Below are 20754 nucleotides of genomic sequence, written 5' to 3'. Positions count from 1 at the left end.
CTAATTAAAAACACACTTACGCCTTGAAATCCTCGGTTCGAACCCGGTTAGAGCAAAAATAAAAAATAGAATGTCGATATATCCTTCTTCCATGGAAGACACCTGCCAACTGACCCACCAATACCACGGTATATATATCATCAGCTGGTATGACATCATGTCCGCCATCTTTTCTTCGTCTGCTGGAAGCCACCATTTTCTTTTAGGCTCCTAGAGTGCGCTGATGTCATGTTAGTTTAATTCTTACCCGCTAAAGTGCAGTAATTATTTATTATTACTGTGACACCCGCCATATTGTCATTTGGGCGCCATCTTGGAAATTCGTAATTATTTAGCTAGAAATTCGGGAAAAATGCCAAAATTCATTAAAAAAAATTACAATCAAAATACTTATTGATCCGGTCAGTTCCTGTCCTTGGTTAGATACTTGATAGAAGCAATATATTTTTTTTTGTAAAAAATAATAATTTCAATAAATTATGTTTAAAATTCTTAAAGAGGCTTAAAATCCTCTACTACCATCTTCCTATAAGCCATCAAGACCACCATCTAGAAAATTCGTAATAATTAACCTAGAAATTCAGGAAAAAGTTCAAAATTCATTAAATAAATTTGCAATCAATATACTGATTATTTCGATCGACTTAGTTCCTTGGTACGATCTCGGAAGATGCAAAAAAATAAATATAACAACAATTTAACATAATAGTGACAGGTTCGAGAAATAAAACACGTCAGTTCTTTCACAAAATAATGTATTGCACGTCAATTGCGTGAACATTGCGTGTTCGTTCCGTTTACTGTGTGTACTGTGTGTTCATTCCATTTCCTTTGTGTACTGTGTGTTCATTCCGTGTATTGCGCGTTCATTGCGTGTCAATTGCGTGAACATTGCGTGTTCGATCTGTTTCCTGTGTGTACGTTGCGTGTATTGCGCGTACATTGCGTGTCAATTGCGAGAACATTGCGTGTTGGAGAGAATGAAGTTTTGGAGTTCTTGGAGCACTTCAAGCTGATGGCAAATGGAGCATTGGAGCCAAATGTAGATGGACCAGATGGCGCGAAGTGAAGATTTTGGAGCCTAGCGTATATTGGTGAGATCGAATTACTGAGACGAGAACGTATCACACCGCATCGAAATTTTTCGATTATATGGGCTTGTATTTTTAATGTTGTTTTGACTCGTGTATTATAGTAAATGGATCTTTATTTGACTAGCATATTATTCCATCGAGTCCATGTATATAAGCGAGTCCTAGACAGCAGGTCGCTCAGTTTTTTACTGCCGTCGACGGTGTAAGGATCACCGAGTTTGTTTAATCTGGTGCATAAGTCGCGTAATTACCTGTTCTTGAGAACTCGATGGCATCTTTACCGTCTTTAACGTCGAACTCGATGGAGGTTGTACCATCGACTAGAGGAACCCTGATGTCAGCGACGACGATGATAGAGCAGATCCCGTTGGCAACGACGACGTCAGCACTGGAGGAGACTTCAACAGTCGTGGTACCACCAGCAGAAGAGACTTTAATGCCGGTAGTGCTGGCTGTACAGGAAACATCGACGAACGCTGTTTCGCCCTCGATGGAGACTTCAATGGTTGGCGAATCTTCAACAACTAACGAACATCGATGTCGTTACTGTGACAAGATTTTCTCAAACATAAGCAATGCCTGACGTCATGAGATGAGAGAATGTGCTAAGAACATTTGTTGTTTAATGTTTGGCTGTAAAAAGTGTTGCAAGCAATTTACAAAAAATGCTAATTTGAAACATCACTTGGAGACATGCAAAGATCCTGCAGTGCGGCAGAAAGTAAAGTTTTCGGTGCAACAGCGAATGATTGATGTGCATAAGAGTTTGCCTGGAAATGGCACAACCGCAGTTTGATCGACATCTGGTTCGGGTTCGTCTTCAACTAGGCATCCTTGTGGCTACGGCGATATGACTTTTGCATTTGCACATGATGTACAGAGACATGAGAGGAGTAAATGTACGAAGAATCCTTCTCGCATGAAGTTTCGGTGAGATGAGTGCCACAAATGGTTTACTCGAATTGATAAATTGCGACGACATGCGAAAAACTGTAAAGGTGAAGCTCATGTGCCTACTGTTGAACTACCTGTAGAAAATTCGACTCCTTGGTTTAGATTGGAGACTCGTGAGCGTACAAGCAAAAAAACAGATGTGCAGCACCCGATTGCTATGACGTCTGGACATGAAACTAAACACAAGACTGTGTTCGGTGCATTACAGGTGAATAATAATGACTTTTACTTGGCACAGTCTGCATTTCGTGGAACATTGATAGACTACTATTATCTAAATACGTTAAGTGAGTCGAAGGACATTTGTACTTTCCTTGATGATATCAGACAGGACATAATCAATCAGCTTACTGATGATGTAGCAACAAACGGTACATTAAAATATAACTTGTGGTTGGACTGTATATATGGAAAGCCATATCCTTTCGATGACAAAGTGAAGAAGTGTGTATTTAAGACATCGGCTGCAGTGATTTACAGTTCTAACGATGTGAAGAAAACTGTTAAACACGGTATCCAGAAACTCTGTCAAGAAGAGGAGGACTGTGTCAGTAAAGGTTCTGGCTGATCTCTGTCTAGTATAAACCGATTGGAGCTAAGAATTAGTCATTTCACGCCTATGCAGACCTAAATGTTTGTAAGATTTCTAACCTTCGCAGGTGATCCTGTAGTAGATTAGAAATTAAGTAATAGCTACAATTTATTTTGTGAAAGAACTTGTGGTGTTTTATTTCACGAACCTGTCACTATTATGTAAAATTGTTGTTATATTTATTTTTTTGCATCTTCCAATATCGTACCAAGGACTTAAGTCGATCGAATTAATCAGTTTATTGATTGCAAATTTATTTAATGAATTTTGAACTTCTTCCTGAATTTCTAGGTTAATTATTACGAATTTCCTAGATGGTGGTCTTGATGGCTTATAGGAAGATGGTAGTAGAGGATTTTAAGCCTCTTTAAGAATTTTAAACATAATTTATTGAAATTATTATTTTTTACAAAAATAAAAATATATTGCTTCTATCAAGTATCAAACCAAGGATAGGAACTGACCGGATCAATAAGTATTTTGATTGTAATTTTTTTTAATGAATTTTGGCATTTTTCCCGAATTTCTAGCTAAATAATTACGAATTTCCAAGATGGCGCCCAAATGACAATATGGCGGTTGTCACAGTAATAATAAATAATTACTGCACTTTAGCGGGTAAGAATTAAACTAACATGACATCAGCGCACTCTAGGAGCCTAAAAGAAAATGGTGGCTTCCAGCAGACGAAGAAAAGATGGCGGACATGACGTCATACCAGCTGATGATATATATACCGTGGTATTGGTGGGTCAGTTGGCAGGTGTCTTCCATGGAAGAAGGATCTATCGACATTCTATTTTTTATTTTTGCTCTAACCGGGTTCGAACCGAGGATTTCAAGCCGTAAGTGTGTTTTTAATTAGTATTTTATAAAAATGTGATTATTAAATGTTATTATAATATTTGAAATTTTTTCCAAATTTCTAGCATGAAATTACGGTTTTCCAAGATGGCGGCCGTAACGTAAATTGCAACATTCTAGAATCCAATATGGGGATTGTAACATAAAGTGTAGCGATGATGTCACAGTCATCCAAGATGGCGGGCATTATGAAAAATGCCAAATTTCTAGAAATCAAGATGGTGTTCGTAACGTTATGTGCAACGGTGGCTTTTAAATATTATTACATTAAATTTTTTATTTATCAATTTTTTATAAATTTTAGAATTATTTTTATAAAAATCGGATAATAATTACTGATTTTCAAGATGGCGGACATGATGTAATACTAGTTGACGAGATATATATACCTTGAAATAAGTGGTGGGAGGTCAGTCTGCCGATAGCTCCCGTGGAGGAAGGACCTGTCGCCATTTTTTAATTATTGACCTCGTCGGGTTTGAACCGAGGACTCCGGGCTTCATGGGGTAAGTGTACATTTAATTTTTTTAAATAATTGTTTATTAAATTTTTATTATTAAATTAGATTTTTTTTTTGAAATTTTAGAATTTTTTTCATTCATTACGATAATAAATATAGATTTTCGAAATGGCGGCCGTAATGGAAATTGCAACAGTGACGTCATAATCCATGATGACATCAGAGGCTTATCGGAGGCTGTAGACATGGATGCTTAAGCCTAAATATGGACATTTCTAGCCACTGGTATTTTTATGGACTAAAAACGGAAAATTTTCTCTCGAAACGGGAATTTTTTCTCTTAAAAAAATTATATATATATATATATTATTTTTGGCGGAAATTTTTTCTTAAAAAAACTGGAAATGTTGAGGAATTTTGAGGAATTTTGGGCAAAACTTGAAGGTTAAAGGTCAAGGTCAAGGTCAAAGTTCAAGGTCAGGTCATCCAGGATGGCCGCTTTGACGTCAAAATTCAAACGGCGGACTAGCACCAGGTATACCACTGCCTGGCGTCTGTGTCAGTATGCCCTATTCTATACTACTTACCACGTATAAAATTAAAACTGGAAAAATTTCGTACCAAAGGTGAAAAACATGGAAGAAGAGTTGTGGAGAGCTGACGAACTTCAAGATGACGAGGAAAGTTTTTGATAATTTAGCCCCACAAAATTCATCCTAGTCATCTCAATTGCCCCAACCTCATTCTTCTGTTCAGCCCTGTGCTACTCTTATGGAAGGGGTATAGACGTTGGTCAGCGGTAGCGAAAGTGATTAAAAGGTATGGTTTATTAATTTCTTTATCAACTTCACTTTAGGTATAGTTTCTCTTTAGTAGTCCGTATGAATTCGTTCTAATGGATGTGTGTGAACGGTGTGTTGTTGTAAGTTAAGAGTAAACAAAAACGTGGCAACATATTACAAATTTATAAGCGTGATTCTATAAAATATTATAGATTACCATACGAGTTCTTAAAATATTTTCTGGTGCAATCAGAATTCCAGAGAAACGCATATCCTGTCATTTTCAACGTGTCAGATATTTGGTAAAAGCGCGCACCATATGCCGTGTAGTGCGATCTAAGTGTGAAACGGTATATCAGTCGAGCTCGCGTACGGCTGGTGACGGAGTGTTTCGAAGAGCCGCTGGCGAGTTAGGCACGTCCACAGCAGGCTCGCAACAATGTATAATTAATCGTTTGTGATTTTTTATGTGGCTAACGATATTTACCTGTCGCACCACACCCTTCGCTCTGTTGTGATTACCGAATAACTTAGGGGGAAATACGTCCTACAGCGGATAAATTCAAAGAATGGTACTATTTAAATCAAAAACTGATACTCTTTGCAGGCACGTGTAATTCCTCCTTGCATTTATGAATTCAATTAAAGCTGGGGTTGGTTACGCTAGGCATGATCATCATATTCTCATGCGACGTTAACAGCAGTAGAAAATTGAATAAATACAAACTTTCTGACTGGGATTTCCAGCCCTAAAATATTGGGGCAGTTCCTACAAGTACAGCAAAAATCCTTCGTGGAAAGATTAATTCTTTAAGAAGTGATAAGAGATATTGATCGATTATATAAAAATTCTGTGAAATTATCAGCGAAAGCAATTAAGAAGCCGCAAGCACGTATGTACTCAAGAACGAGGCTTAAGAGGATTCATCATAGGGAAAATAATTCTGCTCTGCCTTTTCGGTAGTCTTCGTACGTGACGTGGTGGGCGGAAGGTTGAGAAAGTCAGTGGGGAGCAAGGCAGGCGAGGATGAGCTGTAAAATCAGCGGGTGGTCTGGGGTGCAGGGGGGTTTGAAAAGGTCTTACAATGGCTTAGGTAAAGTGGTTGAGGATGACCGTGAAGAAGAAAAAAAGGGGGGGGGGGGAAGGTCCCAAAGTTTCTATTCCCTGCACCAGATTGTAGTTTTCTGTATCATCTTTAGTTACCGCCGCACAATAAATAAATCTGTGAATCATTCAAAGCTTTCCATAAGGTATCTGTAATGCATGATGTGATAAATGAAAAATAATCACATAAAATTTAAAAATTATATTCAAAATAAAAAAAATATGTCAAAACATTGTTTCATAACATATTATTTAGATTTAATACATTTGCGGATCTTTTATAATAGAAACGGGTACAACACTTCTCTTACTGATATACTTAAAAATCGCCTACGCAGTTGTGAAAGTAAAAAATGCATATAAATAGATATACAATTTTGTTGACTATACATTTTTAATAAATTCCATAACTAGTGAAAAAAACTTTGTGTACAATATTCAAACCATACACTTTACATAACAATAACACAATCTATAGTTGTGCAAATTATCTGTGTTAAAGAATGTTTGTAAAAAAATCCTAATATTATAAACGCGAAAGTTTGTAAGTATGGATGGATGTTTGTTACTCTTTCACGTAAAAACTACTGAATGGATTTGAATGAAATTTGGCCTACAGATAGCTTATAACCTGGATTAACACATAGACCCTATATTAATATGAAATTCCATCCCTAAGGAAGTGAAAAAGTGATAATTTCATTTTATAACAGAAAAAATCATAGGTCATAGACATACAAATAGTGAGTGAGTGTCATTTCTCTATGTCTGACACACGTTCATACACATAGTACGGTCTGGCAAATTAATATTTTTCTCCTTGGTGAGACCAGTCCGCTTAGTGGAGTTCGCAGCGGCTAGCAAAATAAAGGCGCTAATAACAGTTTTGTTCTTAACTTCTTCAATAGATAGAGTTGCCTTGAATTTTAAACGCACCATCGTTTGATGCGTTTGTCATGTCTTTAATTTTCGTTTGTTTGTGCCGTATGCGTTCCTATGCCATTCATCCGATTGCGATGAAATTTTGGTGATTAGTTATGCGCATGCCCATGAAGGTTACTGAGACGGTATAACTATTTTTCAATAGTTGGAGCACGAATCGTGTCAAAATATGTGTTTATTTCTTTTTATATAGCGACACTTCGTCTGTTTTTGCTGTATAAGTGCGCATGCATGACACAATTTATTTAAATATAAAAGAGAGACAGAGATAGAGTGATTGATATATATATATATATATATGTATATATATAGTGAGATAGAGACGGAGAGATAAGTTGAGATAGAGCGAGGTATAGATAATGAAATGGGTTAGATAAAGAGATATACCTATAGATGTATAGAGCTATATAGAGACTTATATATAAGATATAGAGATAGTGGAAAGTATATATGTAGCTATAAAGAGATAAATAGAGATAGATACATAGATGTATATAGATGTAGATAGAGATAAATATATATAGAGAGATGGATAGATGATTTGTATATGTGGAACTACTTCAAACATATTACAAAACAAAACTGAATGAGGCCTTGCAATGCAGGCCGAGCATTAGCTAGATAATGGAATAATTTCAATATTAGTAATCTCTTATTTTTAGCTTTTTTTATATATTGCTTTATAAAGTCTAAATTACATACAGACCAGGTAAATAAGTATAAACTGGCAGAACAACGTCTGTCGGGATCTGAAAGTGATTTAAATTAATTTTCACATTTGACATTCAAATCAAGAAGACAATTACTAACTACGCCCTGTGTTCAGCCCGGGCAAGGCCGGGTATTGCAGCTAGTATATCATTAACGTTTATTAAAGTACCAGACACTTTTGCATTAAACCAAATAATAAATAATAGTTTAAAAAAACTAGAAAACACGCTTTTATAGAAAATTGAACTAAAAAATAGAAAATAAATTTTAATAAAACTGAATTTAAAATAGTGTAAAAAATGTATTTTATTTAAAAAAAAATAAAGCGTGAAGTGCATGGTGTCAATAGTTATAATTATTTTATTGACAGATATGAGTAGAAGGATTATCATTTTGATAATATATTAAAAAGCACCCCACGCTTTTTTTTTAAATAAAATACTTTTTTTACAATATTTTTAATTCAATTTTATTAAAATTTCTTTTCTATTTTTTTAGTTCAATTTTCTATAAAAGCGCGTTTTTTAGTTTTTTTAAACTATTATTTATTTTCTACTTTTTAGTTTGGTTTATTTATAATTTAAAGTGATACTTCTTTATCGACGTATGAAAGAAATTTTATAACAATGTAAAAAAACTTGATAGTTATTACATCAATTACTATTAAAGTAGTTTTTGAATAGATATTGGCTGCAGTTAAAATAAAATCGATAAATATTGTTTTATCTTAGGAGTGTCTCTAGATGTGGCTCAATTTTTTATTTATTACATGACTTTACTATTAAAGTGATGAGTAGATATTGGCTGCTTCTAAAATATATATCCAATATATCGTGTTGAAGAACTACAGTACTAAATAATTTCAATATACTGCTATGAAAATCAATATATTCGGGAAGTCATTGATGTTTATTCTAAGTCAGCATATCTGATGGGTGACATCCTTTGTTTTCAAATGTCTCACAAAACATTTTCTCCCATTTGTTCCGGTCCGATTCCACTGTAAGTTTCATTTGCATGCAGTTGTACCAAACTACACTGGAGTATTCTAAGAAATGTTTTAAAATTTCTATTTTCTTTTTGTCTTCTTAGATTAGCAAACATTTACATTCTTTTTTGAAATCTTTAATCCACTGGTAAGCATTTGAGTTTCTGCCCGTGAATTTCTCAATCATGAAATCGTATGCAAATTTTCCCTAAATTTTGAGTTTCAGATATAGTTTTTTTTTCTTCAAGAAATTTTTCTAACAGTTTTTCCCATTTTTTATTTGATCCACTAGGTATAGATTCAACACTTTTTGTTTTTTCCTCAATTTCGTCGAGGTAAAAATCCTTAAACTGTATGTTTTGCTCTTTATCCAAATATATTTTTGATATATCATCTGTCAAACTTATCCATACTTTCCGTGTTTGATGTCTTTTATTTAATGATTTACTGACTTTGGCATAGTTTGGAATATTTTTAACTGTTTGGTGTAGATTTGCAGGTTGGTGTTCGAGTGTAATTTCAAAAATTTGCCATCAGGTGAAGCTATTGAGGTTATGCATATGGTGTTTGATTTCCCATCTGCTGTTGGTTTCACAGCAAAATTAAACCTCAATTTTTCCATGTTTCGTGAAATATTTGCAGAAAATGTTGTTTTATAATGATGTTTCACTCTTGGTTAATTGGTAAAATGAAACAAATACATAATTGTGTTTCTCTATTGAACGAAAGAAACAACATTTAAAGCCCTTATTTCAGGGAATTTTGTTTTCATATTTTTACAAATATAGATAATATTCTCTTCAAGAAAGTATATTGTTCACAATAATCATAACCCACTCTCACTTTTCATTTAATTAAATGTCACAATATTTAGTAGGCTTTGTTTATATCGCACCAAAGACAAACTGAAAGAAAATAGTTCGCACATGAGCGAAATGCGAACTCTTTTCTTTCAGTTTGTCTTTGGCGCGATATAAACAAAGCCTACTAAATATTGTGAAATTTTATAAATTGACAAAAATCTTATTTTGCAAATTGAATAATGGAATAATCTTATCAAATTAGTGTATTGTCATCGTTCTTCGATAAATCTACAAAGTTTGAATGAAATCTGGCCGTTTAAAGTGGGTCAAAATCGCACCCAAAGGAGTCGGTTACAAACATACAAACATAAAGGTGAAGCTAATATAAAGCATGTAAAAATAAATCAATTATACTTATTTTGTAAACTTGTATTATTACCCTTTATTTTATTTGTTGAGAGAAAAACATGAAACAGTAAATTATAAAACCATTACAGAATGGCAATTTTAATTGTTAAAGATATTAACATTATCAAACAACACTTTAAAATAAATATCGCGCGCTTTCACGATTTTTGCTTTGCCTTTGGGTTCTAGCCGCGTCACATTGGAAGTTATTTCGACGTTGCGGAGTGCATTGCAGCCTCTATCTTTAGGGAAGCAGCAGCAGTCGTTTCTTACCTACTGTCAGTATCAGTAAGTAGTAGGTTACTGACGAACAGTAGGTAGTAGGTTACTGAGAGTAACAGTAGGTAAGAAGCGACTTCTGCTGCTGCCCTGAAGATAGAGGCTGCAACGCACTCCGAAACGTCGGAAAGAACTTCCATTGTGACGCGACTAGAACCCAGAAGACAAGAACATTTATTAAAATGTTTCTAGTTGATTTGATAACTTAAAGTATTTTAGTAAATTCTTGATTATTACCATAATGTTCCTGATTTGTTATGAAGTCGCTTGAAATCTCGATTATCAATGACTCCGACATCTTATCATGTTTATCATTGGCCAAACATTATTAAATTTGCAAGAGGAGTTACCTCACAGAATGTGCCAGCCAATTTCAAACTTACCATACATAGTTTATCAAATACAGACACAAATACAAACTTGTTAGTACCTCTGGCCTGCGCCTCTTTTTCCTGTATGCTGATAAAAACAATCTGGCTTTGCTAGATTTCCGAGCCACTGATAGCTACACTTCCTTCTTCTGGCGAGTTGCGAACCTCAGTTTTGGGACAGCTCCACAGCAGGTAGTAACCCCCACCCCCTGCACTCTTCCCTATTGTTGTTGTCAGGCTCAGGCAGAGTCCTGCGCCCAGCAGGGGTCAGCTTAGCAGCTCCACAGGGGGGAGGGCTCTCGCTGTCTACACCTCTTCTTCCCTTCTCTGCCTCCCACCCAGTTTCCCGCGCTACGATCATCTTTTTGGCCCAGCAATGTGTGCATTTCTTTAGAAATACATAATTTTCATCAAATATCTTAATTACGACAGTGAAAACACAGAAAGAAATTTATTTTATAAGGTCAACACTATGTTTCCAATGAAAAATATTTATGAAATATTCAATTAGAACTTCTGAAAATCACACTGAAAACAGCTCAGAAACAGTACTTTCAATGCAGGATAAAACTTATTTAATCACAAAAATTTAAAAAAATTATTCAATAGAAACCTTCCTTATACCTTTCTATATTTTTCAAAATTTTTTATTTCTTTTCAGTCTTAAAATTACGCCATTGAGACTTGGAACCGCGAGACCCTGCAGCACACAATTTTAGCAGCTGTGATGAATCCTCTTAACTTTTTGTGAATCGACAGTCGTGAAGTGACAATTGGAAAGATCTTTAAAAAACCACAATTAAAAAATAGTATAAAATTCACAATTGTCTAAAAAAAAGCCAAAATAATTAAAAATCGGGGGAGCTCAAATGAAAATTTAAATAAAAGAAGTGAAAAACTACATTGCAACTCGCTTCGTGGCACCGCGCACTACGAGGTCACAGCCTCAGCGCACAAATTCAAACAAATACCACTGGAAATTGAAGGAACTCCAGAGATTCACTGAACCCCTGCTGAGTCCCGAACATGTCCGAAGTTTTCCGCTCTCTCAAAGAACTTTGCGGATGGAATTTTTTTTTTTTCGCGAGAGTGCAAGCTTTTACACGATAATAGTTTATTTTAGATATCGCTGATCCAGCCTTACCAACGTTTCATTTCAGTAACCATCGCTTATATTTAAGAAAAACTACCCTCTAAAAATATATTATATTTACTAATTTCTACGAAAAAAAATTTTTTGTTATGATTGTACGTATTGTTTATGTAATTGACAAACCTTAGCAATCTTTCATTTTAGATACGATCACCTGGACATGCGATACACAACTTTCCTGAAATAAAAGATCTTATTTTTATGAGAATTGAATACTTTTTATAGCTATTTTACGTTTTATTTGTGGAATATAAATAACACATAAAATATTTACAGAAAAAAAAATATCCGAAGTTGCACGAACGCAGATTATTCAAGCGGTTCACTCGGGGTAAATGAATATAAGGTTTCTCGCTCCAAGCCTTTAAATGTTCGCCGGGAATACAAAACCTGCGCATGCGCAAAGTCACAATAAATTGACAAGTGTGGAAGGAAAACGTAAAAGAGCAAAAAAATAAAAAAAATCAAGTGCAGGAATTTCATGGAGGAGGGAAATACACCAAGCAACGACTAGTTCCGAAGTTACTTCAAGTATTAATTTCCGAAGTATCTACAAGAGTTACCAAAGTTTCGGGCGAAGCACTATTTATTTTAATTATACGAGTAACTTTTAATTCCTCTAAAACCTTTACCCTTCTCTGCTTTTTATGTTGCATACCTAGGTCACATTACCTAAATTACCTTCCTAAATATTTTTCTTCATTTAACACGTGTGTATCAACATACACGAAAGATTAAAATATATTAACTTTAATGTATTTACTTACTATTACAGTAAGTTGTTTCGTAAATAAGATTTAAAAAATGTACTTTTGACGCAAGTGGTATTCTTGTTTTCAGAGAAGAAAATGGGACTATAAACTATGGCAACCTTATGTACGATAGAAGAATCGTTCGAGGAAGCACATTCGCTCAACATGCATCGGGTGTAAGTAACTTAAGTTAAATTAAGTTATTTGCACTTTAGAGATAAATATTCTACTGTTCGCGTAAATTTTAAACCATAATTAATTATTTAAATGATGTTTATGGTTTTCAAAAAATAAATTACCAAAATTTCGCAGTTGGTATAAAAAATGTGTGCGAAATTAAAGAGCTCATTATTTTTGCTAAATATCGTGAAGTCTAGTAAAACTTTAATTACTCGCTTTAATTCTGCCCGGAGGTGAAAGTCAATATAGGGTTTAACATAACATTGTTACGTTGAGGGATTTACCCGTTACTGTCAAACGACGTTTCGATGTTTAGTTTTTTTTTATTCTTGCTCAATATTTTGGAATTGAATCTTGTTACGAACTAGGCCTAAATGTTTTTGTTTCATCTTCAAATAATATTATTTTTAGAGTTTTTCAATGATTGTCGTGGAAACATTCCGAAAGTCAAATATAAATAATTTTTGTATCTTCATATTTTTATTAATTTTTGATTTTCGGAATTTTTCCATGACAAACAGTGCAAAACTGCAATGGCGTATGTCCACAAAACTGCATTAAATCAAAAATCCCCATTGCACGAATCATTTAAAGACCGTAAATATATAGCTTGATCCAAAAAATCCTTGAATTTTATATTCCTCAGTTTGAATTCGATACTTCCTTTATATTGCATTAATAGAGATAAATAATAACATTATCGTCTTTATGTCTAGCACCCAATACCAAACCAACCACGCCGCATTTACTTACATTGTCCAACAATGCACTAGCTACCCCTAAATACACTGTTTCCTTTATGGAGGCACAGGTTTGACAGAAAACCTCTGGGAAAATGATATGTGACTTAACATCAGTTTGCGAAACACGTGGTAGTTCGATCTGTTTAGACGCTGAGACAAACGAATCTTGTGACTTCATGCGTTCTCCATTATCTTTCATTTAAAGAGTTTTCCTGACTAAATATAAAGCATTGAGAGCTATGTTTAACTATAAGATAAAATCTATATATTGTTAACATTAGTAACTTATCTTGTGCCCAAAGCAATAGAACAAGATGAAACATGTATTTGTGTAATGTGGGATCTTGCCAAGGCTTTTGATTCAGTTTCACATAAAAAACTTCTGGATAAACTGTATTGTGTAGGAATTTGGGGGAGGGGGGGTATTGGTGAACAGGTGGTATTAAAGTAATTCATATTGCAGGTTTCAGAAAGTAAAAGTAAATAATAAAATAGGAAACAATCTGAATATAAATATAGGAGTTCCACAGGGAAGTATTCTTGTAACAATAATGATTCTTATGTAACATTGACAAAAATGTTCAGATCTTTTCTTTGCAGATAATATTGCTATATTTTTCCTTACGAAAAATGGGCTTCAGTATTTAAAACGGCTTGTAAAGACAAAATAAAAAATCAAAGAAGTGTTAGATGATAAATGTATCACATTGAAAACAAATATAACGAAGTATTTTGCATTTTTTTACAAACATTGCTGGTCAGACCTGCATACGTGCACTTAAAATTGATAAATTTAATTAAATAAGTTTCAACTGTGGAAGTTGTAATAAAATTTTAAGAATTTGTAAGGTGAAATATTTTGGTGTTGTTACAGACTGTTTTCTAAAACGAGACAAACATGACTTATTTTTATCTTACAAACGAAATTCTTAAAATGGTTTTAAAATCATTTCAATAAGATTGGTATATCTGTTAAAATAATTAAATGTTTCACTAAGGTAATCTCGTGTCTTTTCTCCTCCATAGGGGGAATGATATTAAATTAAAAAATAATAATTTTACGTGTAATTTTCAGTAAAAATCATTCAGTTTCCATCTAACGAATATGAAATTATAAGTTTGAACATAAGAGCTGTGATAATGGGTGTGTATAAATTAGAAGTAAAACTTATTTAGGTTATGTACCTCATAACTTGTATCCCTCTTGGCAACATAAACAATACCTACATAAATTTTCCTATTTCCCTGTTTCACAAAATATTTTCACTCAGATCCTTCTAATTGTTGTTTCCGAAATTTATAATTAATTCCCATGGAAAAAATTAAATTATTATTTTTTATTTTATAAATGTATTAATTTATGGCTGGATGATTTAACTGATGTGATTTCGCTAATTTTTTTTTCTTTTGTAGATAATGTGATTTATAATTATTTTAAATTTAAATTTTAAATATTGATTTAGATTATTTTTTTTTAATTTAAAAAAATTTATTACTTTATCTAACATGTCATTTAATAGGATTTATCATATTCCTAGCATTTTAAATAATTACTTTGTTGTTTTATTTATGTGATTGTTATAAAATGGTAAACATTTTAAAAAGATTTGTCAGTAGACATAAAGTAGGCTAGTAGAAGCACTCACACGCATGATTGCTTTAGTGGGTGTTAATTTTTTGTCAAACGTAGTGTAATTGCGTAATTGATGAGAAATATTAAATAAAAAAAATACTATATTCCACGGACAGCGTTGCTGTCACGTTTCATGACTTCACACCAATGATTTGGATACATGAGGTGACTTGGGAACGCATGGCGAGCTGCTTGTGATTGACTCGCTTAGAAGCGAAGCGAGTGGCGTTGTTAACCGTAGTCCAGCCAAGAAAACCTCCCGGATAACATGATCTGGCGCTTGGGCGTTTTTTTCACCAAGATGTTTGATCCACGCGACAGTGCGCGTGATCCTGTGAGCGTCACCCACGCGTGTCAACGGCCAACACGATGTGAATTTGTCAGAAAGTAATGAAACGTATTCGCGGAAAATGAAGAACTCATCATAGATATGTTTCTTCCAGTGATAATAATACAATTCTCAGGGAAATGGTGGGTGCAAATTCGGTTGCATGCCATACAGGGAGTATGCGAAGATTTGCTCAAGTGGTGCAGTTTTAAACGATTATTTTTTTACGACTGTTTACTCCCGCAAATTGTCACCGCCACGAGTAATTAACAAATCTCCTTTAACTCAGCAAACTGATTAAAATGTCATGTGGAAAATTTTCTGCCAGTTTAAGAGGCGATATTTTCCCCTGGTGCTTTATCAGGCAAACCATACAGATTGGTTATACATACAAAGAATAGTTATTTAGTCAGCGGTGATAATTTCAAAAAATAAGTAGCTTTATCAATAACATGTTAAATATTAGATATAAAGCATTTCAAAAATAATTTCCTAGTAAAAAAATTAAGCTATCTTTAACTGTAATAAAAATTAAATCCGATGTATATATTTTTTTTCTAGAAAGCCTATGTTAACTTCAGCAGTAGGTACTGCAACCCAAATTGAATTACCATCCAGTAACTTTGCTAAGGCTGCGTTCCAATTGGAACTTTATATTTTTGACGAAAACTGTTCACGTGACCTAGTTTCAGTGTCAAAATCTACGAATGATACCTAATTATTGCTCGCGTTTTGCGTTTTGTCAAATTCCAAGCTTACAAATCACCAACTGTTGGAGCTAGGGAGATGATCCTGCAGTGGTGTTGTTGCCTTCCGCAGTATGCATGTAAAAGTAGACTACAACACACACTACTGGACCCTGGGAGGAAATGTTTCACAAGTTAATAATCCCTGAACCGGCCGGGCATCGAACACGGGCTCACCAATCGGAAGATGTGACTACTAAAACAACAGAGCAAACGTTAACTATGTAAAAACAAATTACCTAATAACCAGCATTTCAGTTGTCATTCTATTTTCGAAATTTCAATACATTATTATTTTTGGATCAATTTAGCCTTTCTTAGTAACAACATGGCCAGAAAATATAAAATTATTTCTTTTGAAACGAATTAAATATTTTTTGAAGTTTTATGTCAAATTGGTGCTGCACTTTCTCAGCACCAGCGCAAGATGTAATTAAGTATCAATGGAAGTGTCTCAATTAGAAGCTTGCCAGAAGCTAAACGATAATTGCAAACTTTCAAGAACCTAAGCAATTGGAACACGGCACTTGTATTCTTGAGCTAATCATTTTTAATAAATTAAATGGTGAAATATTTTATCATAAAACGTGACTACTAATGTTTATTTTATTCTTAGGAAGTATTTGGTATAAGTGTTTGTGCCTAAACTGTGTATATTTTATTTATATTTTAGAATAATTTGGATCATGTTTAGTTAATGCGTTCTTGTGACCGACAGCCGAAGTGGAATCCATACTTTGGATACGCAAAGCTTCTGTCTAAGGTCAGTTTGTAAATCATAATCTTAAACTGCACTTGCTTATGTAACGTCACGCATTATGCACTGCACTTAATACACTTGCACTACACCAGCTTAACAATATTTTTTAAAATATTTTTTTTTGTTTTATTTAAATGTTGGCTTTCACATTATTCTACGCATAAGCCTTTATTTTAGAAATCACTTCTAAATGCCCCAAATTAATTTAATAAAGTTAATTTCGTACAACATACAGGATGATCAGTAGAGGGTTAGACAAACTGAACGAGCGTGTTGGTGGACCCATTTAGAAAATACATATAAAGTGAAAAGTCCTAAGGGGTTCAATTTTTTGCTATAATTTTTTTTAATATTGTTACAAGGTTTACCAAAAATTTAACCTCTTAAAGCCTATAGCTTTTTTGACGCGTGTTTTAGATTTGATCTTTTTATTTACTTTTGGTCCTGATGCATCCTTCATCTATGCATGGCAGTTTTAGATGTAAAGAACGACTAAAGAAATAGTTCTGAACTCATAAATTTATAAAAATGGGAATAAATAGGCAAAAATATCAAATTTAACTTTATTTCAAAAAAAATAATCGCGTTGAGGAAGTTCAAATGCTTTAAAATTCTTCTCTATGCATTTTTTCATTACAATGATGTACTAAATTGGAATGAAACTCTATCAACTTGTGTGAAAAATTAGATGCAAAGGAAAAAAATAAGCACAAAATAATAAGTATAAAAATAATCATTTATTTAACAAAAAGTCACAAATCTTATTAAAGTAGCATGCTGTTGTGGTATTAGAAATAAGGGCACAATATTCGAGTCAGATTTGTAACGTTTTGATGAACAAATAAAAAATAATTCTATTAGTAATTATTTTACTCCATTATCCTCTTACGTCGCATTTTTCACACAAGCTGATAGAGTTAGTTGTATACCATTTAAGTACAACATCGTAATAAAAAATACTTTGGGTTGTTTTAAAAATATTCTAACTTCCTCAACGCGATTAGTTTTTTAATAAAGTTAAAGTTTACATTTTTGCCTATTTGCTTCCATTCGTCTAGATTTATGAGTTCAGAACTATTTCTTTATTCTGAAATGTGGTCTTCATTCCTAAACGAAGAATAAGAACGAGTCCGGGCTCTCCCGGGCTTAAATAACATGGCCCCGGCCAGGCGCGCACGCGCAGAACCCAGACTGGAGGGGATACAAGAAAGGAGTGAGAGGTGGAACTAGAGAGAGAAAGCCTAACGGAAGACGGGATAGCAGTGGCCGCGCCCTGACGTCATCGTCGACGTGGCTGATGCAGGTTTCAATTCGTTCTTTGTATCTAACACTGCCTAGCATTGAAAAAGGATGCATCAGGGACCAAAAGTAAACAAAAAAGATCAAATCTAAAATCCGCGACAAAAAAAGACTACATGGTTTAAGAGGTCAAATTTCGGTAAATTTGTCTAACCCTCTACAAATCACCCTATATACTCATCCATGTAAATACAATCATATTCTTCTGTGGATATGACTACATAAAAATAAATAACTTGACTGAAAAAATTAATTTTTAAATTCTTTGTGTTACACTATCTATGCATTGGTCTGACGAAAAAAAAAAATAATACACGTTTCACAAAGACGGCTTTACAATCTTGAGAGGCTCGCTTATTAAGGGGTGTATTTGTGTTTGTGAGCCGGGATGATAAGTGCGACGCTCGCTGATGCTTCTAGCGCGGTATCGCCTCTAACCACAATGCTGTGGACTGGCGCGCATTCTTCTCGTCGTGCACAGGGCAACTGTGAGATTTGAGCGGTTAACATAACATTATTTATGGCAAAGAAACGGAGATAAATGTGTGGTGCAATTCCCTTGAGTGCTTTCGTGAATCTGTATCGGCTGTGTCATGACTAAAAACTATTCTGAAAGGGAAAAAAACGCAATTTTGCCATTTTCACTCTTTTTAAATTAATTTAAAAAACTAATTCCGGGAACATTAATACTCAAACGACCACAGCGTATTCTTGAATGATTTTCATAGACAGACATCACTCTTATATCTCGAGCAGTTCTCCAATCACGTGGTTTTTCCTGAAGCTCTGCACACCGTGTGTGTGCCAAGGTAGGCGGGGCCCTTGGGAGCACAGTCTGTAGAAGATGTATAGAAGTCATATAAGTTTAATTTATTCACAAACTTTAATATTTATATAGAGTTTACTCTTATAATTTTTGATTTTAACCAATCTAGTGTTATTCACTGTGCTGTGCAACAAACTGCTGGTAGTTATTGCACTTGACTAACTCTATAAGTCAACTGCTTACCATGGAGAACCTAAACATGATACGTGATTGCGCTGTGATTGCACGTCCTCTGCTGAGCCACTGGGGTGGTGCCTAGCTGGGCGCTAAATTCAAATTTGTTTGCGAACACCCTCTATGTAATCGTTTATTTCGGTTTGTCACTCTGATGCAAACGGTGTGTTCGCGACAAACGCGATGTTCTACTGTCGCCGTTGTCGCTGTTGTTCCACTCACGCGAGCGACAGACGAGCTAGCTGCCTTGGGAGACTGCCAGGCGGAGGACAACGGCTGCTCGTCTGTTCAGCTCGCGGAGCGAAGGTCACTGCGACAAGCCATTGTCACCGTTGTAGCGCCACTCACGCGAGCGACAGCCGCGCTAGCTGCCTTGGGAGACTGCCAAGCGGAGGACAACGGCTGCTCGTCTGTTCAGTTCGCGGAGCGAAGGTCACTGCGACAAGCCATTGTCACCGTTGTAGCGCCACTCACGCGAGCGACAGCCGCGCTAGCTGCCTTGGGAGACTGCCAAGCGGAGGACAACGGCTGCTCGTCTGTTCAGCTCGCGAAGCTAAGGTCACAGCGACAAGCCATTGTCACCGTTGTAGCGCCACTCACGCGAGCGACAGCCGCGCTAGCTGCCTTGGGAGACTGCCAAGCGGAGGACAACGGCTGCTCGTCTGTTCAGTTCGCGGAGCGAAGGTCACTGCGACAAGCCATTGTCACCGTTGTAGCGCCACTCACGCGAGCGACAGCCGCGCTAGCTGCCTTGGGAGACTGCCAAGCGGAGGACAACGGCTGCTCGTCTGTTCAGTTCGTGGAGCGAAGGTCACTGCGACAAGCCATTGTCACCGTTGTAGCGCCACTCACGCGAACGACAGCCGCGCTAGCTGCCTTGGGAGACTGCCAAGCGGAGGACAACGGCTGCTCGTCTGTTCAGTTCGCGGAGCGAAGGTCACTGCGACAAGCCATTGTCGCTGTTATAGCGCCACTCACGCGAGCAACAGACGAGCTAGCTGCCTTGGGAGACTTTCAGGCGGAGGACAACGGCTGCTCGTCTGTTCAGTTCGCGGAGCGAAGGTCACTGCGACAAGCCATTGTCACCGTTGTAGCGCCACTCACGCGAGCGACAGCCGCGCTAGCTGCCTTGGGAGACTGCCAAGCGGAGGACAACGGCTGCTCGTCTGTTCAGCTCGCGGAGCGAAGGTCACTGCGACAAGCCATTGTCACCGTTGTAGCGCCACTCACGCGAGCGACAGCCGCGCTAGCTGCCTTGGGAGACTGCCAAGCGGAGGACAACGGCTGCTCGTCTGTTCAGTTCGCGGAGCGAAGGTCACTGCGACAAGCCATTGTCACCGTTGTAGCGCCACTCACGCGAGCGACAGCCGCGCTAGCTGCCTTGGGAGACTGCCAAGCGGAGGACAACGGCTGCTCGTCTGTTCAGTTCGCGGAGCGAAGGTCACTGCGACAAGCCATTGTCACCGTTGTAGCGCCACTCACGCGAGCGACAGCCGCGCTAGCTGTCTTGGGAGACTGCCAAGCGAAGGACAACGGCTGCTTGTCTGTTCAGCTCGCGGAGCTAAGGTCACAGTGACAAGCTGCTATGGCTGAAGGCGGATCGGTGCGGTTGCAGTATTTACAGAATTAATGGGAGAGAAACGACCGGCCTACGGTTACGTCAGCCACGTTTTCCACTTGGCGGAAAACCCCAGGCGATCTGACAACTAAGCCCCCACATCCTGGCTAGAGGAAAAATTTGTTTTTTACGTCATGACTCATCGCGCATTTTTTAAGTGCCGAGGAAAAAAAATGTATACAATGGTTT

At 36.2% G+C, this 20754-nt stretch overlaps 1 protein-coding gene across 1 annotated transcript in view; it reads left to right on the top strand.

Moving 5' to 3' along the window:
* Window positions 1-20754, top strand: part of LOC134528929 (radial spoke head protein 3 homolog B-like) — an 84355-nt gene that overhangs the window by 15060 nt on the left and 48541 nt on the right. Inside the window, exons 2-3 of the mRNA XM_063362598.1 lie at window positions 12347-12434; window positions 16607-16651. Coding sequence (XP_063218668.1) covers window positions 12347-12434; window positions 16607-16651 — 133 coding nt within the window. The remainder of the gene's footprint in view (window positions 1-12346; window positions 12435-16606; window positions 16652-20754) is intronic.

The sequence above is a fragment of the Bacillus rossius genome, chromosome 2 (genome assembly GCF_032445375.1).
Source record: "Bacillus rossius redtenbacheri isolate Brsri chromosome 2, Brsri_v3, whole genome shotgun sequence".
NCBI classification, from domain to species: domain Eukaryota; kingdom Metazoa; phylum Arthropoda; class Insecta; order Phasmatodea; family Bacillidae; genus Bacillus; species Bacillus rossius.
This window is presented reverse-complemented; position numbering and strand designations above follow the sequence as displayed.